Raw genomic sequence first — 26,922 nt, forward strand, 5'->3', positions numbered from 1 at the left:
TGACTGACCGTCACAGTGCTGTTCTTGGGGCCTAGCACGGCTCACATCCATGCTGCCTCCAGGAGCAAGGCCGTGGAGAGCAAGCTGTCCTGCTTTCAACTCCTGCTGGGACCCGGGGATGCAGCCACCGGAACCCCAAGTGCAGATAATGCCGGCACCATGGAAACAACAATCACAGCACCCCCCGAGCCAACCTGGGCCGGGCCCCCGATGGCCCATGCGGCAAGGGGCCAGGTCCCCTCCCTGCGCCCTGCACATGCCCGCATCCAGTCTGCTCCCTTTTGTCCAGCATGACCCTTGCCCGGTCCTGGGTGCTGACCTCTCTCTGACCGTGTCCTGGTACTGGGGTATTTGCCATGTATCTCTCATGGACTGCGGGCTCCCTGAGGTGGGGGCCCTCCCAGGAACAGAGCACAGGTATGTTCAAGGAACGCCGAGCGGGCAGGGGACAGCCAACCATGAGGGACAAAGGGCAGGAGTGGGCCACAAGGAGAGTCTGCCAGGAGGACCATCAGGCAGAGGGGCTCTGGCGCTCAGGACCTGCCTGTCACCTGTCCCTGTTCCCCCCCTTGGGGTCCTGTGGGGTCTTGAGAAATACCCTGTCATTACAGATGGGATCTGAGCTCCAGACACAGTCAGACTGGAAGCCAGGGTCCACCTGGGCCTGGCTCCTCACCGGCACCTCCACTCCCTCACCAGGGCTGACCGGCACACCACCCTCTGCGATCAGCCCGCCACGCACTGGGACGGAGCCGCTCTGCGAGAGAAAGGGCTTCCTTGCCAGGGTCTTGAGTTTCTCCTTGTGTGGGACTAAGGAGGGAGGAGGGGTCCTCCTGGGCCGTGCTCCCGCCAGGCCAGGGGGAGCTGGGGCCCCTCCGAAGAGAGTAGAATACAGGGTGCACAAGGCGTAGGCACCTGCCAGGGACAAAGACGTGGCTGCTGGGAGCCCCAGCTTGAATAGGGAAGGGAGTCGGGGAGGAGGACTGACGGAAGCCGTGTTCTCTGTGCACAAGCCCGTGCATGCTGTGCGGGCTCTTTCCAGCACCACTGACCGCTAAATGCTGAGGAATTGGTGAGCCTGTTGTTAAACTGGCCACGGGGACAGTACTGAAACCATGGAACTCAGAAACGTGGGTGTGCGTGCATGGATGTGCGTGTGTGGCTGTGTGTGCGGCTGTGTGTGAGCGCGTGCACAGGCGAGTTGGTCGACCAGCAGGCCGCGGCCCCACACTTGCGGGGTTTGGGAGACAGCCCACTGCAGCAGGACCTCAGCGGGCTTTCAGGGAACAGTGAGCTCAACACCCCGCCCTGGCATTCCTCACGCACAGAAGCGCTCACCCCTCACCTTCTCCCGACTGCCCAGGGAGGCTCCTTGGCCATCGGATGTGGCTCCCAGGCCCCTGCGCCCCATCACGGCGCCCTTCTTGATGCTGCAAGGCACAGCCCTTGTCCCCACCGTCCGGCTGCATCTGGTGCTCATGTGTGCGTCCGTCCCCCGCCTCCCACTGCAGCGTCACCCCAGAAGGCAGTAAGAGCCTCCGTCCTGCTCCCCTGGGTCCCCAGAGTCCAGCCTCATAAGGCTCGTGCCCAGCAAATGTTTGCTGATGACCTGAAGGGTCCCCATGTCCACCCTGCTCTTCCCACGCAGTGCACGTGAGGACACGCGTCACAGAGCCTTGGTCTCCCCGTCTGTGCCTCGGGAACCGTCCTCATCCCTGTGGGACTAGGAGGACAGCACACGAGGCCACCACTGCAACGCTGTAACCAGAACACCCATCGCAACTCTAATGGTGGCGGCCTCCAGGGGAGGAGGCAGCTCCAGGCCCTGCAGCTGTCCCTGGATGGGGCTGGCAGGAGAGATAGGCACCCACCCCCGGGCTGAGGCTGCTGCCCCCGGCCCACCGGCCTCCAGGGCTCCTCCGCTGAAACCGTGAACAGGACTGCAGTGGTGCCACCACCNATACAGGGTGCACAAGGCGTAGGCACCTGCCAGGGACAAAGACGTGGCTGCTGGGAGCCCCAGCTTGAATAGGGAAGGGAGTCGGGGAGGAGGACTGACGGAAGCCGTGTTCTCTGTGCACAAGCCCGTGCATGCTGTGCGGGCTCTTTCCAGCACCACTGACCGCTAAATGCTGAGGAATTGGTGAGCCTGTTGTTAAACTGGCCACGGGGACAGTACTGAAACCATGGAACTCAGAAACGTGGGTGTGCGTGCATGGATGTGCGTGTGTGGCTGTGTGTGCGGCTGTGTGTGAGCGCGTGCACAGGCGAGTTGGTCGACCAGCAGGCCGCGGCCCCACACTTGCGGGGTTTGGGAGACAGCCCACTGCAGCAGGACCTCAGCGGGCTTTCAGGGAACAGTGAGCTCAACACCCCGCCCTGGCATTCCTCACGCACAGAAGCGCTCACCCCTCACCTTCTCCCGACTGCCCAGGGAGGCTCCTTGGCCATCGGATGTGGCTCCCAGGCCCCTGTGCCCCATCACGGCGCCCTTCTTGATGCTGCAAGGCACAGCCCTTGTCCCCACCGTCCGGCTGCATCTGGTGCTCATGTGTGCGTCCGTCCCCCGCCTCCCACTGCAGCGTCACCCCAGAAGGCAGTAAGAGCCTCCGTCCTGCTCCCCTGGGTCCCCAGAGTCCAGCCTCATAAGGCTCGTGCCCAGCAAATGTTTGCTGATGACCTGAAGGGTCCCCATGTCCACCCTGCTCTTCCCACGCAGTGCACGTGAGGACACGCGTCACAGAGCCTTGGTCTCCCCGTCTGTGCCTCGGGAACCGTCCTCATCCCTGTGGGACTAGGAGGACAGCACACGAGGCCACCACTGCAACGCTGTAACCAGAACACCCATCGCAACTCTAATGGTGGCGGCCTCCAGGGGAGGAGGCAGCTCCAGGCCCTGCAGCTGTCCCTGGATGGGGCTGGCAGGAGAGATAGGCACCCACCCCCGGGCTGAGGCTGCTGCCCCCGGCCCACCGGCCTCCAGGGCTCCTCCGCTGAAACCGTGAACAGGACTGCAGTGGTGCCACCACCCCCACAGCCATAGCCGAGCTCCCTTCTGAGACCTTCCATTCGCAGGCTCGCTCTATTTGGAGCCTAGAACTTTCTAGAACAGTGACGGCAAATGGAGGCTTAGATGCATTAGGCATTTGCAATACCTGGATCTGTGCGCAGGGCTACCAGTTGACAAGGGCCTTTGGGAGAAAGACCACTATGAGTAGAGGAGAAGGGTCTGAAATGTTCCAGGGAGCCACCCAGAATGGTGGTCACTGCCTGAAATTACACTGGGATCAGCTTGCCAGGATCCAGGAGGTGGGCTGGAGGCAGGAAGTCCAGGCTGGGTGTGGGCCTGTGGAGCCTGGCCAGGCTGGGGGCAGGCCCTGGATGCATCGGCCCTGTGGCCTTGGTCCAGTCCCCTCCGCCCCAGAGGCACTGTCCTGGGTGAATAGCGTCCTCCCCANGTGCCCAGCAAATGTTTGCTGATGACCTGAAGGGTCCCCATGTCCACCCTGCTCTTCCCACGCAGTGCACGTGAGGACACGCGTCACAGAGCCTTGGTCTCCCCGTCTGTGCCTCGGGAACCGTCCTCATCCCTGTGGGACTAGGAGGACAGCACACGAGGCCACCACTGCAACGCTGTAACCAGAACACCCATCGCAACTCTAATGGTGGCGGCCTCCAGGGGAGGAGGGAGCTCCAGGCCCTGCAGCTGTCCCTGGATGGGGCTGGCAGGAGAGATAGGCACGCACCCCCGGGCTGAGGCTGCTGCCCCCGGCCCACCGGCCTCCAGGGCTCCTCCGCTGAAACCGTGAACAGGACTGCAGTGGTGCCACCACCCCCACAGCCATAGCCGAGCTCCCTTCTGAGANCCAGAAGGCAGTAAGAGCCTCCGTCCTGCTCCCCTGGGTCCCCAGAGTCCAGCCTCATAAGGCTCGTGCCCAGCAAATGTTTGCTGATGACCTGAAGGGTCCCCATGTCCACCCTGCTCTTCCCACGCAGTGCACGTGAGGACACGCGTCACAGAGCCTTGGTCTCCCCGTCTGTGCCTCGGGAACCGTCCTCATCCCTGTGGGACTAGGAGGACAGCACACGAGGCCACCACTGCAACGCTGTAACCAGAACACCCATCGCAACTCTAATGGTGGCGGCCTCCAGGGGAGGAGGCAGCTCCAGGCCCTGCAGCTGTCCCTGGATGGGGCTGGCAGGAGAGATAGGCACGCACCCCCGGGCTGAGGCTGCTGCCCCCGGCCCACCGGCCTCCAGGGCTCCTCCGCTGAAACCGTGAACAGGACTGCAGTGGTGCCACCACCTCCACAGCCACAGCCGAGCTCCCTTCTGAGAACTTCCATTCGCAGGCTCGCTCTATTTGGAGCCTAGAACTTTCTAGAACAGTGACGGCAAATGAGGCTTAGATGCATTAGGCATTTGCAATACCTGGATCTGTGCGCAGGGCTACCAGTTGACAAGGGCCTTTGGGAGAAAGACCACTATGAGTAGAGGAGAAGGGTCTGAAATGTTCCAGGGAGCCACCCAGAATGGTGGTCACTGCCTGAAATTACACTGGGATCAGCTTGCCAGGATCCAGGAGGTGGGCTGGAGGCAGGAAGTCCAGGCTGGGTGTGGGCCTGTGGAGCCTGGCCAGGCTGGGGGCAGGCCCTGGATGCATCGGCCCTGTGGCCTTGGTCCAGTCCCCTCCGCCCCAGAGGCACTGTCCTGGGTGAATAGCGTCCTCCCCAAATTCACATCCACCTGGAACGTCAGCATGTGACCTTCTTTGGAAATATGGTCTTGGCAGATGAGATTAGTAAAGATGAGATCATGCCAACTAGGGTAGGCTGTAAATCCAGTGACTGGGGTCCTTATAAGAAGTGGGGTCCACCAGAGACAGACAGACAGACACAGGNTAGTTCCCAGCAAAAGTCACAGATCCACCAGGGGTCACGGTTCCCACCAGAGGTCATGGTTCCCACCTGGGGTAACAGTTCCCACCCAAGGTCATGGTTTGCCTCCAGGGGTCACTGTTTTCACCCCAAGTCATCATGGTTTCCACCCAGGGTTCACAGTTCCTGTGCAGCCCTTGGCTTCCCACCCTAAGGCACGAGTCACACCACCTGAGCACCTCAGGTCACAAGGACACCAGGACCCTGGACCAACGCTGGGCTCATGTTGGTGGAGACGCCAGACCCGCAGCCAGCCTCGAGAAGGATGACGCAGAGGTGCATTCTCTACGTCAGAGGGTCCCAGCGACCAGAGCCCCGCTGTCTGTGGCAGCCACCCGTGCATCAGCCCCTCCACAGCTCCTCCCCACGTCCACGGTCTCTCCCCACATCATCTGGGACCACCACCTCCATAAACCCTTGGCACCCAAATCTTCATGTCAGGGTCTGTTCCAGGGACCCATGGAGGCAACACCATTTCTAAGAGCCATGACGAGACCTCAGATGTGCACGGCCGTACCGTGCCCAACAGCCCCCGAGCAAGCTCCGAGTGGAGCCGCTGTGACCCGCCCACACAGGACGAAGGACCACAGAGCTCCACAGGCTTCTGAAAAGACCACCTCCCAGCCCCCACCCCTTCCCACAGAGCCTACAGGTACCCAGAACATTCTAGAGACACCTGAATCCTCATCCCCTCAACAGGCCTAGGGAGGCAGCTTCCCTCCACCCTGAATGCCCCNGGGGAGGGCCAGATGGCCTCCCACCCTGACGCTCACGGCCTGGCGTGGGGCGCCGACGAGCAAGTACGTGGCCAGAGCAGCCATGCCGTCTCCTCACCAGCACCTCCACGGCTGCATCGTGGGGCAAGCGCTCCCTGCTGAACACGCGGGCTGGCCCCTGAGGCCTTGCACAACCTTCATGGTGGAGCACCGTCCCCGTCCCTTCTCACGGGCCCCACGTCCACTGACAAAGTGGCTGTGAGCCACCTCAGGCTGGCTCAGGGGCCCCACCTGCCCCAGTCTGCCCCAGGGTCGCCAGGAAGAAAGCCCATCCTGCCCACTGACCTTATTCTGCAGACAAGCTTTTATGGGCTGAGGGCTGGAGGGCGTGCCCCTCTCCTCTGGGTTCCCTCAGCCTTCACCCACACTTCTGACATGGCTTCTAGCACTTTCTACCAGTACCATCACTGCTTTGTTTTCCCCAAGATGAATACAGCTTCCCGAGTGACTGTCTCAATTATCCATTCTTCTGACACTCCTCTCCCTCGCTGTCTGTGTCTCTGCATCTCTGCCTCTCTGGCCAGAAGCGAGTCAGAGTTTTCACCCCCACAGCCCATCTTCTCCTCCAGCTGTCTGCTTCCGTGACGCCCGTCCCACCCACTCCCAAGTTTCAGGGGAGATGGGTCTAACTCCGATGCGTTGTTCTGTATTCTGTCCACTCCCTCAGAGTGTGGTCACCTGTGAACCCCTCCTGCCAAGACCCTCAGCGACTATCTAAGGTGATGGCTGTGTTGCCAGGGCCTGGCCGAGGAGGGAACAGGGATCCCTAGTCATTCTTGATGTCCAGGGTCACCCAACAGTGACCTGGCAGACACTGTCAGCTCCTTGGGCACATGGCCCACCCAGAGTCACAGCTCCCAGCAAAGGTCATGGTTCCCACCAGAGGTCACAAATCCCACCAGGGGGTCACAATTCCCACCAGAGGTTATGGTTCCCACCACGGGTCACAGTTCCCAGCAAAAGTCACAGATCCACCAGGGGTCACGGTTCCCACCAGAGGTCATGGTTCACACCAGGGGTCACAGTTCCCACCAGAGGTCATGGTTCCCACCTGGGGTAACAGTTCCCACCCAAGGTCATGGTTTGCCTCCAGGGGTCACTGTTTTCACCCCAAGTCATCATGGTTTCCACCCAGGGTTCACAGTTCCTGTGCAGCCCTTGGCTTCCCACCCTAAGGCACGAGTCACACCACCTGAGCACCTCAGGTCACAAGGACACCAGGACCCTGGACCAACGCTGGGCTCATGTTGGTGGAGACGCCAGACCCGCAGCCAGCCTCGAGAAGGATGACGCAGAGGTGCATTCTCTACGTCAGAGGGTCCCAGCGACCAGAGCCCCGCTGTCTGTGGCAGCCACCCGTGCATCAGCCCCTCCACAGCTCCTCCCCACGTCCACGGTCTCTCCCCACATCGTCTGGGACCACCACCTCCATAAACCCTTGGCACCCAAATCTTCATGTCAGGGTCTGTTCCAGGGACCCATGGAGGCAACACCATTTCTAAGAGCCATGACGAGACCTCAGATGTGCACGGCCGTACCGTGCCCAACAGCCCCCGAGCAAGCTCCGAGTGGAGCCGCTGTGACCCGCCCACACAGGACGAAGGACCACAGAGCTCCACAGGCTTCTGAAAAGACCACCTCCCAGCCCCCACCCCTTCCCACAGAGCCTACAGGTACCCAGAACATTCTAGAGACACCTGAATCCTCATCCCCTCAACAGGCCTAGGGAGGCAGCTTCCCTCCACCCTGAATGCCCCTCCACTTGGCCAGCCCCTCCTTCCAAACCTGGAGAGCAGGTGGGGTAAGGTTTCGTGGGGGGTGAGGCCTGCCATCCATCCTATGACCTCAGGACGAAGGGCGAGGAGCAGCTGGTGCCGAGCCCATGGCACGGCTTGTACCCCTGAGCCTGCAGTGACAGCTGTGGTCACTGCCCGAGGGACCCCAGGGGCAAACCGCCGGGCTGAGCCCGGAATTCTTGTTCTGAGTCACAGCGTGGGCGCAGGCTGTTAGCAGCTGGAGAGAGAACCCAGACACTGGCTCGGTTTTCGTGGGACCCAAAACAAGCCCCGCTAACCGATGTGTTGGAAGCAAAAGTGGACAGGGACAGGAGGGTCTCCGGGGCGCTGGCCACGCCCTGCTTCTCGGTCTGTGTGCAGCTCGGATTGTGCGAATCTGTCCGCTCGTCTGCATGCAGACGCAACTTGATCCAACAGTTCAAACCAACAGAGCAAAGGCCGGGCTCAGAGTGGGCGCTCTCTCCCTGCGGCAGCCGTGCTAACGAAGCCTGTCAGGGCCCACCTGCCTCCCCGAGCACCAAACCGCCATGCCCTCTCTTACTACCACCTACTAGCACGTGGGCTGCAGGCCTCCCACTCCTCAGGAAGGTCTGAGATGACTTACAATCACAAACCAGGCAAAGAACAGGCTGGAATAAAAAACGTATAAATGCAGGCCACTGAAACAAGAGGAGAAATCCCCTCATGTATGGGGTCGGAAGGTGTGACCCCTATTTCATGTCCATCCTGAGCCTCAGAGGGTGACCTTGTTTGGAAACAGGGTCTTTGAAGATGGAATTAGCTGCCACAGTGAGGTCACACCAGATCGGTGGGGGGGGGCCCTAAGCCCAGGGATCNGACCCCCTTATTTCATGTCCATCCTGAGCCTCAGAGGGTGACCTTGTTTGGAAACAGGGTCTTTGAAGATGGAATTAGCTGCCACGGTGAGGTCACACCAGATCGGTGGGGGGGGGCCCTAAGCCCAGGGATCAGCGTTCTTTCCTCTTTCTGTGTTTCAAGTCTTTGTTTAAATGCTAATTAGTTTGCATATCGCCGAGGACGGTTTCAGAGATTCGTCACTTACACACGACGCCCAGCGCTCACAAGCGCCCTCCTGAGTGCGCACCCATCTAGCCCCCCGCCCACCTGCCGGGCGGTCAGCGCTCCCGCGCGAAGGCCGCACGCCCACGCCGGCGACAGGTCAAGATGGCCGGACCAGCAGAGGCCACGAGAGGCAGGAAGGAGCTCCTCGGGAACGGCAGAGGCAGCACGACCCCGTCAATACCTTGATTTCGGGCACAGGCCTCAAAACTGTTGCTGGAGCCGCCCTCGTTTGTGGTCATTCACCACACGCCATGTGGGTGAGGAGGGGGCTGGGGGGCCCGGCCGGCCGCTGTGTCTGGCTAGGCGGCCCAGGACGCGCAGCCCCCAGCGACAAGCCGCCCACGGCCACGCCGTCACCAATACTCACTGGTGGTGCTCCCAGACATCTGGATGATGCACTTGGAGTCTCGGCTCATCTCCCGGGAATTGAAGGGGCGGACGCGGACCGCCACCTTCACCGAGGCCCCGGCCATCTCTCCGGCCTTTGTGGGTCACCCTTACAGCGTCGGGAGCCCGAGTGAGCGCGGAGACACCTTGAGAAAAAGGGAGACGTGAGTTAGAAACAAGATCCAGAAAGACAGAACACGTACTTGCAGGTGGTGACAGAAACATCTCCCTTCCCAAATCCCACTAAACGACGCCCGCGTGCGGTGCTAATCCCCAAGGACCGGGGACTGGAGAGGGCGGCTCCAGAGGAGAAACACCACAACTCTTCACAAGGACGAGGGCAGCCTGGTTTAGCAAGCCTGGGAAATTCGGAGCCCAGCAAGAGACAAGCCAATCTCTCACTGGGATGCAGAAAGGCTCTCGGTACCTCTCAAGCCTGGCGTCCGGATGGGACTAAAAACGGGTGTTGGTGGAAAGCCACCATTAAACCTACTATGGGTTGAGTTATGTCCCCTCCAAATCCCTGTGTTGAAGTCCTAAACCATAGGACCTCAGAACGTGACCTTATTTGGAGACAGGGTCCTTGCAGATGTGACTGGTAAAGAAGAGGTCACGCGGGAGTCAGGTGAGCCCCGAACGCAATATGGAGCCCTTACAAATGGGAACAACTGGACAGAGACACCGGAGAGCTTCACGTTAAGACAAAGGCAGAGATCGGAGCGATGCTTCTACAAGCCAAGGAACGGCTAAGGTGGACACAGACAAAGCCCAGAACAGACTCCCTCACAGCCACAGAAGGAACCAGCCCTGTTCACACCTGATCTCGGACTTCTGGCCTCCAGACTGGGAGACAGTATGTCTCTGTTCTCTAGGCATCCAGTCTGCAGAACTGTGGTACAGTGGCCCTGAGACACTTGTGAAGACCCCCGGACCCCCACCCTCCCCGTGCGGACATCCAGGGCCCTGACCTCCCCCACCACCAGGCAGGAGAGAGTAAGCCCTGCCCAGCCTGGGGGCCTGTGGCCCAGATGAGGGTGGGCATGGAGCCCCCGCTGAAGGGAGGGGGTTGAGGTACACCCAAGATCCCTGGCCCTGGGACCCCCGTGCGGGGTTCCTGGCTGGGGGGACCTGCCAGGACCACACCCTCCAGCAAGAAATAGAGATGCTAAAACCACCAGAAAAGGAACCTGGCAGCACAAAACAATGCAGGGAAGAGAAGGAAAGTATTTTCTAAGTTCCTTATAATTAATGTTCTCAGAAAGAAAAGTCACTACACCCATGAATGGGTTGAGAACGCTATTTTTATAAGTACCTTTAATGAATAAGAGGGTTCTTCGAAATAAAAAATATGAAAACACAAACTTTAAAAATAAACCAAAAGGTCGGAATTAAGTAATTTTCCATGAAAGGGGAGAGATAAGATTGAGCATCAGTGAAAAGGAGCCACTGAGAGGGAACTCGAGAAAACCTCCCGGAACTGCCAGTCGTGAGTCTCCAAACTCGAAGAGCCCACCACCCGCCCCGCGGCCGGAGAAAGTCACACACCAACGAACTGACAGCTCAGCACTTGAGGGCTAACGGGAAGATTCTGTACGATTCTGGAGAGAACAACAGACCACAGACAGTGGAGAATCGGAACGGGCATCTTGCACGGACTCCAGATGATAATGAAGAAACACATCCAAACTGCAGAGGAGCAAGCCTTCCGCCTGGAAACCAAACTCAGGCAAACTACCACTGGAGGGTGAGGGGAGCGAAGAGCCAGACAGACTACAGAAGGTACTAGAATCCACACCCGACGCGTGAGGGAGCACATGCGGCGTGTGGAGCTGCGGGTCGAGGCCAGCCCAGAGGACGGCACGGGGGTCCCAGGAGGACGTCCCTGATGGGAGAGCAACAGCGGGGACGCCAGCAGGGGGGGAGCTGGGCCCGAGGCTGGTGGTGGCCTCCCCACGTGGACAAGGGACTACCCGAGGATTTGGAGAAAAAGCACAGAGGCGCCTGTGGGGAAGCAGGGGAAGGGGACTCGCTAGTCCTACTGCTGCAAACACAAAGCCCCAACTCAGTGACAGCAGAGGAAACGTGGCAGGACGATGGGGACAGAGGGTCCGGGATGGCGGGGGGCGGGGCGTGTCTCTGCCGAGCGTCGGGGATGGCGGGGGTCTCTGCTGGAGTGATGCTACGGGACGACTGAACCTTTACATTACACACACACTGGACAGATGGCCGTGGGAGCAGACAGGCACGACCAGGGAGCCGACGGCAGAAGCAGCCGCGGGGAGGGCTGAGCGGGGGCCGTCCCTCCAGGAGCCTCCTGTCCCCGTCACCTTGGGCTCTACATCTGCATGCGCTACCAGTGAAAATTTTAGGAACAACTAAAAGGACCAAAAGCAGGAGAGAAACTGCTGCTAGAGCCCAGCGTTGCCCGGGTCACAGGTGCGGCAGCAGTGACCCCCGGCCTGGCCACCGGCTGCCGTGAGAAATGAGCGGGACACCAAAGCCACCAGGCCTGCTCTATGACAACCTTGGTGAGTGTGAAGCTGACCTTCACATCCCTTGGAAGGTCAGCTTCCCACACGCACCAAGGACACAGGCCCCAGGGGGCTCACGCCAGCTCGACAGGACCATCCCTGGGCCCTGGAAGCTCACAAGCCAAAGCGCACAAACAGGGCAGTACGTGCAGCAAGACTTGGTGAGACAGCGGGGTGGAAGGAGGTGGGCTGGCTTCCCTGTGGGAGCATCCCTGCTGAGGTGGGGTCGCGGGGGACGAACACGGCTGCGCTTGTGGGGGAGCGCACACTTCATCCTCCCCTTGCAGGAGGTGACCCTGCACATCCGCCCACCTGCCCTACACACCCTGACTGGGGCGCCGGAGGGGACCCTGGAACAGGGAAGGTGGGGGCGGCCAGGCCTCTCTGCAAACAGGCCTTGGGTTCCAGCTTCACCCAGTGCACTGGACTGCGGTCGACTCCCCGTGTGCCACGATCGGGGCCGGGGACCCTGGGGAGGCAGAGGGAGGAGCGAGGCGTGGCACCGTCCCATCCCGGGCTCAAGGCAGAGCCAAGTGTCCCTGTGGGCCGGGACGCAGTAACGGGCATTGGGGGACAGTCCCATGGTGCTGGGGCACGCAGAGCCTCCAGCCCCAGCTGGTGGGAAGGCAGATATTCACAGGAACCACAAAGGTACAGAAAAGTTTTGTTTTCGCTAAAGCCAGAGCTGCTGGAGACCCGACGATACACGGGTGAGTGCCCTGAGGTGGAGGCCGAGCCGCCCTGCCCAGCTGGTGGCTGACAGTGAGCACGACAGGGCCCCAGACACGGCCCTCTCCTTCTGATTTCATGTTGATGCTCCGTGGCTGCTCTGAGGCGGGCAGCTGGGGTCTGTGGAGAGGCACAGGTCCCTGCAGGGCCACAGTCCAGCCTTGCCTTCCCAGGGAAGCTTATAGGGGGACCCAGGAACAGAGCCACCTTCAAGCCTCTATTTCCCCAGAAAAATGCTGCCAAACGTGTCTCTGAGGCACAGCCTCTTCAGAGCACCTGGGGCCCCGTGGTCTCCCAGCCCCTAGCAGGGCGCCAGAGCAAGGCAGTGCCTAGATGCTGAGGCCCAGGACGAAGAGGATCGGGCAGCCCCACACTGGGGGACATGCAGGGGTGCGGTCAGCAGGAGCCACAGAACCCCAGCCCCCTCTGACTGGCACTCCTGAGCCCCAGCCCGGCCCAGCCCGGCCCACCTGGCCACGGACCTGGTGGGTGCACCAACCTCCACTCCCGTACGGGAACGAGCAGTGTGTGGGTTCTCACCAGCAGCGGGGACAGCAGTTATGGGACAGAGATTCCCTGTCCGAAAGCATGACTCTGACAGAACCTGGGTCTTTAAATCATCCACATGTCAAGGGTATTTTAAAATAGAACAGGGTTCCAGAATGTCCTCCCGTACCCTACATCCTGGGGCTCTCACTGGCAGCCGGAACGAGCAATAGTGTGGTCTCCAAATCAGCAGGGAAGGAAATGGTTCCCTCAGCAAATACAAACGATGGGGCAGGCAGTCCTAAGCAAGGGGACAGAACCCTGCATCTCAGTAGCACTTCCCACGGCTCCTAACTCATGCTGCAGGCGCCCGGCCATTCCTGATGCCGCATCGAAGTCACGTCGAGGACCCAGTCCCGGTCCTGCTTTTATCTCTGCCCTGTGACTTAACCCCTGGGCCTTGGTTTACCCATCTGTGAAATGGCAGGGTTGAGGTGGATGAAGCCAGCGTGAGTCCCCCTCAGAGCCCAGGAGCCTGAGGAAAGCCAGCAAAAACTCCCCGCAGAATTACGGTGCGCTCCGGCCACCTTGAAAGATCTTTCCCACAGGCCACTGATGGGCTGCCAGCCTGACGTTTCAGTGGCCACCCAAGGGGGGCTTGGGGGCTTGAGGGGCCTCTGGGAACACGGCGAAGGACAAGCTCAGGGTTGGTTGGTTATAGGAATGGCCAGGAGCTCCAGAAGACAGAACTCAGCCTGACATGAAGACCAACTGCCATCTAAAATGAACTGAGATGCCCATTCAACTGTGAGCCCCCATCACTAGAGACATCCAAGTAGAGCAAAGGCTCAGGGGGAGAGGTCTTGAGACTCTCCCACACTGGGGTTCCAGGAAACCCTCCCTCTGAAAAGGGTGTCTGCTGCCTCACACTCCCCACCTGTAATTGCCACCCTCAGGAGAATCTGCCCCAAAGACCCTTTTCCAGCAGTGTCCCAACCTCCCATCTAGGAGAACCTCTGGGGATCCCAGGATCGAGATCAGAAAGGTGCTGACAAGGATCCTGGGACCTCTCTTTGCAGATGGAGGGGGGCCCCATGGGGGCTGGGATCAATGCAGACTTCAGGCTGTAACTCACAGGCCCTGCCCAGGGTTAGCGGTCTGACCCCACAGAACTCCCCAGAAACAGGCTGGACATGGAGCAGAACAAGCACAGCTCTTCCAAAGGCCGCCGGGAGAAAGGGCAGCACTGCGGCAGCTGACCACTGAGGCCGACGAGTGCAGGAGGCGAGCAAACCCCAGGAGGACACGGAGCAGAGCTGGGGGCTGGAATCATGCCCAGCCACACCCCAGAGCCCTGACAGCCACGGCGCGCACCCCTATCCACACACCATAAGTGTTTTTTCAACAGTTTCACCCTCTCACATCCAAAAACGACCCCCCAGGAGGGTAGTGGAGGGATGTGCCTCCCTGAGAACCTGCGTTTCCTTCTGCTGGAAAGTCTCCGCAGTCTCCAAATGGAGAAAAGTATTAGGATTTTCCAGCTGGGGCAGGAAGAGCAAGGGCAGGGTCATCAATTCCTGGTAGAATGCGAATCAAAATGACATTTCTAGCATCTAGCAACATGCCTTGTGCCAAAAAAAAAAAAAAAAAAAGGCTCTATCTGTTGAGTAAGCAATGCTCAGCACTGAGATAGAATATAATTAGGGATAAAGAAAATATTTATGAAAGCAGATGTTCAATTCAATATTGCACAATTTTCAGTTCTCCCCAAATTTAGCTGTTAGCTCAGTGCAAGTCCAATAAGCAAAATACTCCAACAGGATTTTCAATGGAATTTTGCAAGAGTTCCGCAAAGAGACCTGTGAAATATAAGGACAGAGAATGTACCCTACCAGCTATCAGACTTACTATAAAGCTGTAACGACTTCCAAAGTCCAGCAATAACACGTGAATAGAGAGACCAACAGAAAAGACGAAGCATGATCACAGACGGACAGACACACACACACACACACACCCCCCTAACAGATGATAAGGCAGCATTTCAGGTAACTGGGTGAGACTGGTATTGTAACAACTGGCTCTCCCATATTTAAAAATAGAGCTAGACCTTCACCTGTGAAAGGATCACAAGAACACATGGAGACTATGCTTATGGGCTCTGGGGTCCATTAGCACGGAGCTCGGAAAGCAGAGGTCAGCTTCCGCTTCCAGGCAGAAGGGCTGGCAGCACAGCAATGCCCCCTCCCAGCGTGCCCAGCGAGAGAAGCTGGGTAAAATCTCACAATGAGAAAGACTCAAAGAGCTACTGAGGCCGTGCAGACAAGCAGGCCAAGATTCCAGAGACGGCGGGCTGCCAGGACAGGAGACAACATTCCAACACTACACAGCACTTTCTCCCTAGACACATTTGCATTCTGGGCACGGGGCAAGAGGCTGGGAATCTGGAGTCTTCCCAGGCAGAGAGCTGTTGCCAAGGGATGGAGAAACCCACTGGGCTTTTGGTCAAGAGAAGCAAACCTGAGAGGCCAAAATCCCGGGAGGAAGAAGGGGGAGCTTCACCCAGCCAGTTCTCCCCTTAAGACGGGTGTCCAACTCGGAAGGTATGAGGGGCAGGAGCTTAAAAACGCAAGCAGGGGGGCGCCTGGGGCTCAGTCATTAAGCGTCTGACTTCAGCTCGGGGCGTGATCCCAGGGTCCTGGGATCAAGCCCCACATCGGGCTCCCTGCTCTGCTGGGAGCCTGCTTCTTCCTCTCCCACTCCCCCTGCCTGTGTTCCCTCTCTCGCTGGCTGTCTCTATCTCTGTGTTAAANGGAGCCTGCTTCTTCCTCTCCCACTCCCCCTGCCTGTGTTCCCTCTCTCGCTGGCTGTCTCTCTCTCTGTGTTAAGTAAATAAATAAAATATTTTAAAAATAAATAAATAAAATAAAATAAAAATAAAAACGCAAGCAGGAAGCTTCTGCAAATCAAAGGGGAGTCTTTGCATTCTCAGGTGCTACAGAGACAAGGACTAGCATGAAGACCCCCTAGGAGGAAGGGCTCCAGTAATCATTCCAGGGCCTAATGTGAAAGGAGTCTAAAATCAGGGCAGAACCGCAGCAAGGATAAACCTTATCAAAACTGCAGTGTTTCCCTGACTCAGCTAAGTCTCTGCCAGAATTAGGGACGACCATCCACTCTATCTGCTCGTAAAGAAAAAGGCGCGAGCTGTCCAGAGCCTGTCCTGTGTGTGTTTCAATACACAAGATCTGACGTTAAGCCAAGTCACAGGGCATGAAAAAAGGCCTGTAGGGTCCAAACCAATTGGGGTGGAGGGGATAAAACCATGAGAGAGAGAGAGCACACACAAGTGGGGGGAAGGGCAGAGGGAAGGAGAGAATCTCAAGCAGACCCCCTGCCAAGTGTGAAGCCTGACACGGGGATCCATCGCAAAACCCTGGGATCATGACCTGGGCTGAAATCAAGAGTTGGACACTTAACTGACTGAGCCATCCAGGCCCCCCCAACAGACACCTTTAAATAAAAGGACGGAAAGGTTGAAAATAAAAGGATAAACATTTGGGGTTTGCTTCCTCTATCAGCTACTGAGAAGGAAAAATATGTATCATACACATTCTTTTAAAGTGCATGCAAAGGGGCACGTGCATGGCTCAGTAGGTTAAGTGACTGATTTCAGCTCAGGTCTTGATCTCGGGGTCATGAGTTCAAGCCCCACACTGGGCTCCACACTGGGCGTGGAGCCAAATAAATAAATAAATAAATTGCACATAAAACACGTACTGAAATTAGTCATAGGCTAGTCATAAATCAAAGTCTAACAAATTTCAATTTAAGATTAAAATCATAAGGTATATGTCCTCTGACCACAGCAGAATCGAGCTAGGCATTAAAGCAAAAACAAAACAAAACAAAACAAAAACCTACAAAATCCCCCAACTGCTTGGACATTAAGCGATATGATTCTAAATAACCCATGGGACAAAGAAAAAAATCTCATCAGATAGTACAAAATATTTTGAGCTGAACAATAATGCAGAAATCATGTATCAAAACTATGGGATGCAGCTAAAGCAGGACTCACAAGCCTGGGGCTCGGGGGGCCTTCACATTGTTCTCAGATTCAGATCCCAGCATCCCTCAGGGAGCTGCAGGTTTGCTGGGCTGACCTTCAGGACTCACAAGTTTGCCTAGAGACCAGCCCAGTGGATGTGAGCCAGCAACAGGACCCGCCAGAGTGGGGCTCTCATCCCGCTGACCCCTTAACCCTGGTGTCAGCAGCACCGGGGGGTTGGAGAGACATGGAAAAGTCAGGGAGGTGGTTGGATGTGTGCATCTGAAGAGGGGTCAGGCAGGAAAAATGAATCAGTCACTTGTGAGCGCTAAGTCATGGAAATGGAGGAGACCAATAGGCTGAAGGGGTAGAAAGAGGGAGAAGGAGATGGAGGAGTGGCGGAGAAGTCTGGGACTCTAAGTGCGGCATCAGTGGACTCTGAACCGGCCGTCTAGAATCCCGCCCTCCCTGCCAGAGGTCCTGAGCCTCGTGGGGACGCCACGGGTCGCTTCCCAATTCCCCGGCCTCCTTGGCGTCGGCTTCCTGAGTCTGCTGTCAGTTACCACGAGGGTTCTGCTTTCTTTTTCCCAAATGGGTGGCTGTGACTTCTCTGTTCTTCCCCCCTTCCAGAATGGCTTCTGTCTTTCTGTCATTTACCTTTACCGTTATTTTAGTGGCATTTCAGGAGGGAGAGAAGATAAATGGATGAACCTCGCAAACATGATGCTGAGAAAAAAAATGACATAAAGACAAAGGGGTTCACTCTTCATAATCCCACTTATGCAACTTCTAAAACAGGCCAAAAAAAAAAAATAGCAGAATAAGCACATTATTTAGCAAGACAGACCTGAACAGCATCAAGAAGCACAAAGTCGCTAAGAGAACTGAGAGGGACTGGGGACAGAGAAGAAAACCTGCTGATTTCCTAAGTAAGTTCTGTAGACAGGTCTGACTCTTGTAAACTGTGTTCATATTTAAAGATTTTTTTTAAAAATTACCAAATGGTTCAGGTAAATAAGTAAATAAATAAAAAGACCTCATTTGGGTTGACAAACACCAACGTATGTGAAGACAAAAAGTTTGCTCCTTCAAATTAGTATTTCTGAAACCAACAGAAAAGACAAGTAAATGGGAGATGTCCCCTTCTGGCAACATGGTGGACGAGACTCCCTCCCACTAGAAATCACCTAGAAATTTAGGATAAATAACAAACATCAGAATAAAATAAGAGAATGTCTGAGGAGAGGGAGAAAAGGCAGCAGGAGGAGCTGAATCAAAGAGGCAAGCCCGCCAGGGAGAAAGCTGCAGGGATTTGCTGACACCACAATGTGGAGAACTGGATTTCGCCTGCTGAATGGAGGACGGGAGGCATGGCCTCAAACACACACCAAGTTGGAACTGGAACCAAATCACCACAAAGAGTCGGATGCTCTAAAGCTACAATCCCAGTGACATGGAAAGCTGGGGAAAAGCCATCATCATCAAAGGGACACAGGGGACTTACTGTGAATGACTCTCAGCTCCATGTGGTGAAAAAGCCAGTGTTTCTGAGAATTTGAGGCTACAGACCCGTCTTCATGCAGGTTTGCGTTTCTGATTTGTGGTACCTGCATGATCAGTGAAACCTGAGTTTGAGAAGTCAGCTCGGAGTGGGTCTCGGCTGTTTGCAACTACAGCACACCACAAACAGAAATACAAATGCTCCTTAGAAATAGCTTCCTCTTCTCAGGGCCCCGCAGATAAAGAGCAGTCAAATGGGAGCCCACAATTAAATGTTACTCAAACACCAGAGAAGCAATTCACTACGCCAAGAGTTGAGGAAAATGAAGAGAAAAGGGAACCAGAATTAGATCCTGATCCTGAACTGTCAAGGATTTCAGATACTGAAACTGTCAGACACAGATCATAAAATATGTATGCCTAAAATGTTTAGAGAAATAAACAGGAATGGGAAATACTGCTGTAAAATATGGGGGGTGGGGAGGAACCGTGCAGAACTTTTAGAAATAAAAATGTAATCATTCAAACTTTAAAAACTTCACAGACGTGTTAATCAGCAAATTAAATGAAGCTGAGCAGAGAATTAATGAACTGGTAAACATATCAGAAAAAATTACTCAGAATGGTCCCAGAGAGACAACACGATGAAAACATAAAACCAAGGTTAAGAGTCAAGCAACACGAAAGAATTCACTAATTCATCATGGCAGGAATTTTAACAAACTGTTCACTAATTGACAGACCAAGTAGACATAATTAACAAGGATGTAGGCGGTCTGAACACGATAATCATGAATAATGAACACACGTGCTCTCGTTTTCTTGCAAGTTAGAGAAACACATTCTTTTCTAACACATATGAAACACTTACAGCATTTTACCATGTAGTAGGTCACAAAACAACTCCTAATAAATGTCAAAGACTCTGTACAGAATGCATCTTGTGATTTGAAGACAATTAAAAATCAATAAAAGACCATTAAAAAAAACCCTATGTGTAAAAATTTAAAAATAAACTTCTAAATAATTAATACACAAAAGAAGAAATCATGATGGAGATATAAATAAACTTAGTGAATGATAATGAAAATACTACTAGCAAAACTTAGGGCTTTTCCACATTCAGCCATGATGGGAGTTACAAGGGCCACACTTAAACTCCCACTGTAAACAATCAGCAAACTGGACAAAATGTATGAAAATAACTGTTTTAGACACTGGACAGCAGGCAGTGCGGAACTGTGATCACTTAGAGAAGGGAAACGTACAAGGGAAACCCTATAATCACTCCAATCTGCCCAGAGGCAATTCCCAGACCTCAGGTTTTGGAAGGTAGGACCCTAATAGCTCAGCAGCTTTGAGGAGTTCAAGAGGTGGAAGCTAGACTTTGGGTAGTTTGAGGCAGCTGGAAATTGTGGGTCAGAGTTCTAGAAAGGAAAGAGCTGCTAGGTAGCAAAGACAAGATATTTGCATAGGTTATGGTGCCTTGAGACTTTGTAGAGGACTAGTCCATCCCCATGTAGTCCAGCCAAAGAAGACACAGGGATTCCCAAAGCGCACATAAGATAAGAAGGTTATCGTGCACCTACCACCCATAATAGTCCCTCCACTCCAGCCATTCAGTAGGTACCCCAAAGAAATCATACTTGAGCAGTGGGCTTAACTATCCCTGTGACATCTACTCTAGAGTAACTCTAGGAAAGCTTAAAATCAGGTCTTCAAGGATCAAATTATCTCAAGTAATTTACTATCTGCCTAAACAAAACTCAACATGCTTTCTAGGAAGAAAGCATAATTCAGACACTCCATAATGTAGAGATGTCTAGAACCCAATAAAAAAAACTGGGGCACCTGGGTGGTTCAGTCAGTTAAGTATCTGCCTTTGGCTCAGGTCATAATTTCAGGGTCCTGGGATGGAGCCCCATGTCGGGCTCTCGGCTCAACAGAGTCTGCTTCTCCCTCTCCCTCTGCCCCTCCCCTGCCTCATGTGCATTTTTTCTCAAATAAATAATCTTTTTAAAAAAATTACTACACATGCCAAGAAGCAGGAAAAGATGACCTATAATTAAGAGAAAAATTAGTCAGTGGGAACCTGAATTTTCTTGCAACAATTAAAGAAGTTGATTGAATAGTTTAAGAATCTACTTACCAAAACAAGCAGGAGACTCAGACACTTTTTACAAGTGAGCCCTAACATACAGTCAAAAAACCTAGATAATTCCAATCTTATACAAACTCTTTAAGAGAACGTGAAAGAGGAAGACAGAGGGAGAGAGATTATGACCTTGGCATCAAATTGGACAAAAAAAGTTGAGAAATGAAAATCAGAGACTGATCTCACTAATGAACATAGATATAAAAGTCCAAAGCATTAGCAAGAAGGCCCCGCAGCAAATAAAAAGGGTAATGCAGTAGGCTTATTCCAAGAACACCAATATGATAGTATATATGCACACTTTAACATAAGGACATCTATTAATATAATTCACCATATAACAGATTAAAGGAGAAAAAGCCAAATGAGGTCCTCCATAGGTGCTGAAAAAGCATTCAATAGTTTTCAAAATCTGTTTATGATAAAACTCTTGGGAATACTAGAAATAAAAAAAATCTTTAATCTCATAATAGGCAAAATCTACTACTAAACCTACCCAAACATCATGCTTGATGGTGAAATATTAGGAACATTTCCTTTAAATCCAGAAACAAGTTAGGATGCCTGTCATCACTTCTATTTCACATTGCAGCAGTGAAGAAACCCAAACTGTCATCATTTGCAGATGATTTGCTTATCTATGCAGAAATCAAGAGTTTTCACAAATTATTTGAATTAGTGGGAAGGTGCCATAAAGTTGCTAGAAACCAACCATGTTGGAATACACTAGAGACAAATAGTTAAAAAAAAAATATTAAGGTACATTTAAAAAATAATCCAGGGGCGCCTGGGTGGCACAGCGGTTAAGCGTCTGCCTTCGGCTCAGGGCATGATCCCGGCGTTATGGGATCGAGCCCCACATCAGGCTCCTCTGCTATGAGCCTGCTTCTTCCTCTCCCACTCCCCCTGCTTGTGTTCCCTCTCTCACTGGCTGTCTCTATCTCTGTCGAATAAATAAATAAAATCTTTAAAAAAAATAATCCAAAGTATATAGTACCTTTATCATAACAAATGTCACAAGAGAGGCATATAACTTTTATGGGGAAATTTTTAGCCTTCACCAAAATATAGAAACCCTAAATAAACGAACTATAACCTCTGCATGGAAAAATTTCAATATCTTAAGAATGTCTATTTTCACTCAAATGAATAAAAAATTCAATGTAATTTCAAATGAAATCTCAACCAGACTTTTTATGAAACTAGACAAATTGCTGCTAAAACTTTTTTTTGGAAGAGTGCGATGCTATGAGTACTACTGACCCATTTGAAGAAACACAAGCGGGTAGAAGACGTCACGCCCTCCTGGAATCAAGACTTAGTATAAAGGTACGGTAAGTAAGATGGGGTGGCTGGGACAAGGTAAGTCACCACCAGCGTAACAGAAGGGACCCAAAAACAGACGTACACAGACACAGCCCTTCTGAGAGCAGACAAAGGGCGCTTTGCAGGTCTGTGGGAAGTGAAAGGGGTACTGAAGCTATGTCGCTGAGAAAACTGGTTATGGCCTGAATGTTTGTGTCCCCATATTCCTAACCCAAACCCCACCCCCAGTGGGATAGGATTAGGAAGCGGGGGGTATTGGGATGTGATTAGGCGTAGATGAGCTCATGAGGGTGGGCCTCTCGAATGGGATTCATGCCCTTATAAAGGTCCCAAGAGAGCTTGCTTCCTCTCTCCAATGAGGAGCTGGCCATCTGTAACCTAGAAGTGGGCTCTTGCCAGAACTTGGCCCTGCCGGCACCCTGATCTTGGACTTCCAGCCTCAGAACTGTGAGAAATCAATGTCTGTTGTCTACAAGCCACCCAGTCCGTGGTGTTCTGTTATAGCAGTCCAGACAGACTAAGACAACTGGCTGGCCATATGGAAAAATACAAAATTAGATGCCTATTCTATACCAAATCAAATTCCACGCAGACTCCAGATCTAAATGCGAACAACAGTTTTGGAAGATAATGAAAAAAATGGTATCTCCATATTCTCCTTCGAGGATTCAACCCACAGAAGGCACCAAAAGGAAAAGTCCAGACATGAAGATACCACTAATGGGTGAGGAGAAGCTCACCCGCCTGGAGACGCACAGCACATCTATCTGACAAGGGCTCACGTACAGAACACACAAAGAACACATACAAATCAAACAAACAAAAAAAGAACAGCAAAAAAGTGGCAAAAAGGTATGAACATGCAATTTACAGGACAAGACACTCAACCACAATGGTAATCAAGAAAGTGTGGCTCAAAGCCATAACCGTCAGGGGCACCTGGGTGGCTCAGTCAGTTAAGCATCTGCCTTTGGCTCAGGTCATGATCTCAGGGCCCTGGGATCAAGCCCTGAGTCGGGCTCTGTGCTCAGCGGGGAGTCTGCTTGTCCCTCTCCCTCTGCCCCTCCCCCCACTTGCGTGTGCTCTCTCTCTCTCAAATAAATAAATAAAAGCTTAAAAAAATATGCATCAGATCACAACATTAAAACACTTGGCAACATGAAATGTTGTAAGGATAGAGCCACGGGGACAGCACAGTCCACTGGGAAAAGCTCATTAGCACGACCACTTTGGAAACAACATGGAGATATCCAGTAACGCTGCGGCCTCTGGGCCCAGCCGCTGTGCAACTAGACACGTACGTGATCACAGGAGAACCGTCCCCAGCACGGCAGGATCTGCAGCAGAGAGGAGAAAGAAGAGAGAAGACGGGGGAGATGGGAGAGGCTGACTGTCCGCCGGCTGGACACTGGACGGACTGGTCTAGTCACACCGTGGCCGTGCAGATGTGACAGTGAGTGAAAGCAGAGCCGTGGTCCTTGGGGATCCTATAAATAGCAAATGTCACTTGCCCAGCAAGACACAGCCCCCACAGGGCTTCACACTCGCTAAGGACGCTACCTGGGGCCCAGAGGTCAAGGATGAAATTCTGAGCACGCTGATGCCGCAGTCCGGACGGTGAGAACCTCCAGGTCAGGTCGGGAGCCTGAGGCACCGGGTGCCGCCAAGGCCTGGATGTGGACCTCCACCAAGCCTGCAAGGTGGGGTCACGACACAGCCCCTTCCTCCTCCTCTGTGAGGGTGCGGGGAGCAGTCGCTCTAAGTGCCAGGGACCGGGGAGCATGTTGGAAACGCGTTATCTCTGAAATTGAGGGTGCACACACGGCCGTTTGCAGAAATAGTCTGTATTCTTTTTCATGTGTCCTATCACGTGATAACATTTTTAAAGATTTAACTTCTTTCAGGAAGTCTTGCCATGAAGGGGAGCAAGCAATCAGGCCGACCTGGCAGGGGACGGAGCCAGGCCTTGCTGCCTGTGGCAGGGGCGGGGCGCAGGTGGGGGGGCCTGAGGTGTGGCGCTGGGGGCACTGCATCTCACGCGCCGCATGCTGCAGAGCGGCAGGAAGGCCAGCTCCCCTCAACGGTGCCGGGCGTGTGAAGTTTGAGAGGACACGAGCAAGTGTGAACGGTCCCTCGGGGTGCAGGACCACGTGGCTGCAGGTGCTGCAGAGGGGAGGGCACGCGTAGGGGTGACGGCCTGCTGAGCACAGGCTCAAAGCCAGGCAAGGAGAAGGACGGGGCAGGGAGAGTGCCAGAGCCCGAGAAGAGCCCGAGGAGCTGTTCAAAAGCGCTCCTGAGCCATGGGGGTCTGCCCTGCCGGCCCTGCGAGGGGCGCCATCAGCGTCTGAGGGCGACAAGACCCGGGCTGCAGCCATGAGACGTGCAGCAGGAAGAGAGAGGATGAGAGGGGCCAGGCGACCGTGGTCACGCACGTGGATGAGGAAGTGACCGGTGGTAAGGACCACAGGAGAGGGAGACCCGGAGCCACGAGCCTGGGCCCCCGGGGAAGGAGGGGAGTTAAACCCGTTCACGCGGTGAGGACACACTGAGGACCCACCGTGGGCAGGTCACTGCAGACGCAGAGGACGGGACCAGCCCCTCAAGGAACTCACGTCTACCTGTCAGGGCTCTTGGAGTATTGCACGTTTCTGCATAAACACGAGTGTGTGCGGGAAGCACAAGGAAAAGCCGGACCTCTATGGACAATGGACGGGCAAAGGCGGCCCGAGGCCTGCGCCGAGCACCGCGGCCTCCCCGGCAGCCCTCGCCTGGCACCTGCCTGCCTCCCAGACCAGCAGCACAGCCTAGAACAGAGCACCTGCAGGCCCCTCCTCCTGAAACACCGATTTTCCCTCAAGAGTTTGTGAAAAACAGAACTCGTTTCCCTTAGTATTACAAGAGACGTACATTAGAGTCCGCGCCAGGCCACGGCCCAGAGCCCTCAGAGGGCAAGGAGGACCCTCGGGCTACAGGCCCTCCAGGGCTCACTCTTGGGGCTCCATGAAATAAAGGGAGACCATGCTGGTGAGTCACCCCCGTGGTGAAGCATGGGGAGAGGCGTCACCCATGACCTCAGGCCCCTAACAGCCTTTCTGGAGCCTGGGGGGTGGGGGCGGCCAGAACAGCCCAGAGGGGGCTGGTACGACGGCAGGGGTTCTGGACTTGTGGGCTCAATGGAGCCAGTGGAGGGCAGGACGTCCTGGGTGTAAGTCTGTCTGTAGAACCACCATGTGGATCAGTGGGACCTTCACCCCTCTCCCAGCCGCCCACCTCCACAGAGGGCAGGGGCTGCCCACACCCCCAGGCCAGCGGCTCCACAGACTCGGAAGATGTGTGGTGAGAGTGAGTGCTTCAGCATGGACGCTGGCACCCCGCACATTCTGGTAGGAGGGAGACAGGCCAACATGGGTCCAGCCCCCAGCCCTTCGGCCCTAGAGCAAAGCCTGCCAGGGGATGCCTCCACAGCCCCACGCTGAGCTCCAGCCGGAACCCCACTCAGACCCGGGGAACCCAGTGACAGCATGCTCTACCACCCCGGGGGCCTCCCCAGCATGAATGGGCCCCCAGGGCCTGCCACATACACCAGGAGAGTGAGAAGCTTCGAAGGTGAAGACCGTACTAGACCAGCAGGGAGCCAGAAAGAAACCACAGAACAGAGCAGAAACAAGCAAACAAACCAAAAAGCTCTATGAATATACTCAGAATGTTTCAAGAAGATAATGCACTTCCGAAACAAGAACAGGACGTGTGAAAGGGGAACAGTTAGGGATGAGGACGAGGGAGCTCTTAGAGATGGAAACTAAGTGCTGAAACACGAGATTCCAAAAAGAACTCGAAAAGGAAGCCCAGAAATCGCCCAGAAAATAGGACCTAAAGAAGGAAACACGATATATGAGAGAAAAAACAGGACGAAGACAAGACGACCAACACATAAAGTCAAGGAAAAAACAGAAAGTGTAAGGGGGGAATGTCGCTTATGATGAGGCGGACGTGGCAGGCCAGGACGCCGATGAATCTGTGCTCCAGGGGGTGCTTACCGAGCAGAAGTGCCACCATACACACCACAGACCCAGCGCGAGGACAGAGCAGAGACACAGTCCCACAGCCAAGGACTCAGCCCCATTTTCAGGAAGTCACACAAGACAGGAAGTCAGGAAAGGAGCAGCTCCGGGTCCAAGAAACAGAGCCACCCGGCCAGGGGATGTGGGGATCAGCGGGAGGGTGGGAGGGAGACAGGAAGGAGGTGGCTCCTGGGTGTGGGTGCCAGGAAAGGGGGACTTGGCAGAAGACAGCATATGATGACAGCTGGGGAAATCAAAAGCTACTGAGGACTGTCTTGGAGCTCACGCAAAGGAGAGCAGGCCCTAAGTCTTCTCCTAGGGTCTGGGTCTGGCGACCACATCACTGCTCATTTTGCTGCCCTCCAGGCACTGGGAACCTGTGGCCATGCGGTGGCCCTGGCCTCAGCAGCAGGCAGAGAGTGAGGACCAAATGACACGGCAGCTGAGTCACCCTGCTGCCCCAGCCCCCTGATAGCCCCTCAGAAGCCTGGTCCCCCCTGGCCTTGGGCACTGACGGCCCTGCCCTGCCCCTCCCCATCCTGGCTGAACTGATGACAGATGGGGAAGGACACTGAGGCCCACCTGAGCTTTCCTGGCAGGGCTGAGACCTGAGAGCAGGCACAGGGCTCCTGACACCCCTCCAAGGCACGGCTAGACACCATCAGCCAGAGGCCGAGAGGCCAAAAGCCGGACTCAAGGGAGCGGACCTGCAAGAGTGGTCAGGGCAATTCCCACCCCATCCCTAGCATTGCTTTTCAGGAGCCTCACAGGAGACCCAGAGCAAGGGGGCACCCGTCTCAGGAACCGCTGGGCCCTAAATGGGAGACATGAAGACACACAGCCTGCACGCAGCCAGGGTGGCAGCTGCTCTCTCCGGGCCCACAGGAAACGGACCACTCGGGCTAAACCAACTGGCTCAACAAGAAAATACCATTTACTGGGCACCTACTGTGTGTGAGGCCCTGCGTTGGCTGGGGTAGGTGGGGGCAGTGGGGAAGGAGGAGTGGGATGGGGATTTGAAGGGGCAGGCAGGGGCAGTAGGTGGGGCACTGGAGTAGAGGATTGGGTTGAGGGGGAGAGTGGGGGTGAGTGGGGGTGAGGAAG

At 54.8% G+C, this 26,922-nt stretch overlaps 1 protein-coding gene across 27 annotated transcripts in view; it reads right to left on the reverse strand.

The window, feature by feature from the left end:
* Positions 1-26,922, reverse strand: part of KIF1A (kinesin family member 1A) — a 102,062-nt gene that overhangs the window by 70,234 nt on the left and 4,906 nt on the right. For all 27 annotated transcript variants that reach the window (XM_034655575.1, XM_034655574.1, XM_034655573.1 and 24 more), the window contains exon 2: positions 8,960-9,125. In XM_034655575.1, coding sequence (XP_034511466.1) covers positions 8,960-9,065 — 106 coding nt within the window. In that variant the 5' untranslated portion in view covers positions 9,066-9,125. The remainder of the gene's footprint in view (positions 1-8,959; positions 9,126-26,922) is intronic.

The sequence above is a fragment of the Ailuropoda melanoleuca genome, chromosome 2 (assembly GCF_002007445.2).
Source record: "Ailuropoda melanoleuca isolate Jingjing chromosome 2, ASM200744v2, whole genome shotgun sequence".
In the NCBI taxonomy this organism is placed as follows: Eukaryota; Metazoa; Chordata; class Mammalia; order Carnivora; family Ursidae; genus Ailuropoda; species Ailuropoda melanoleuca.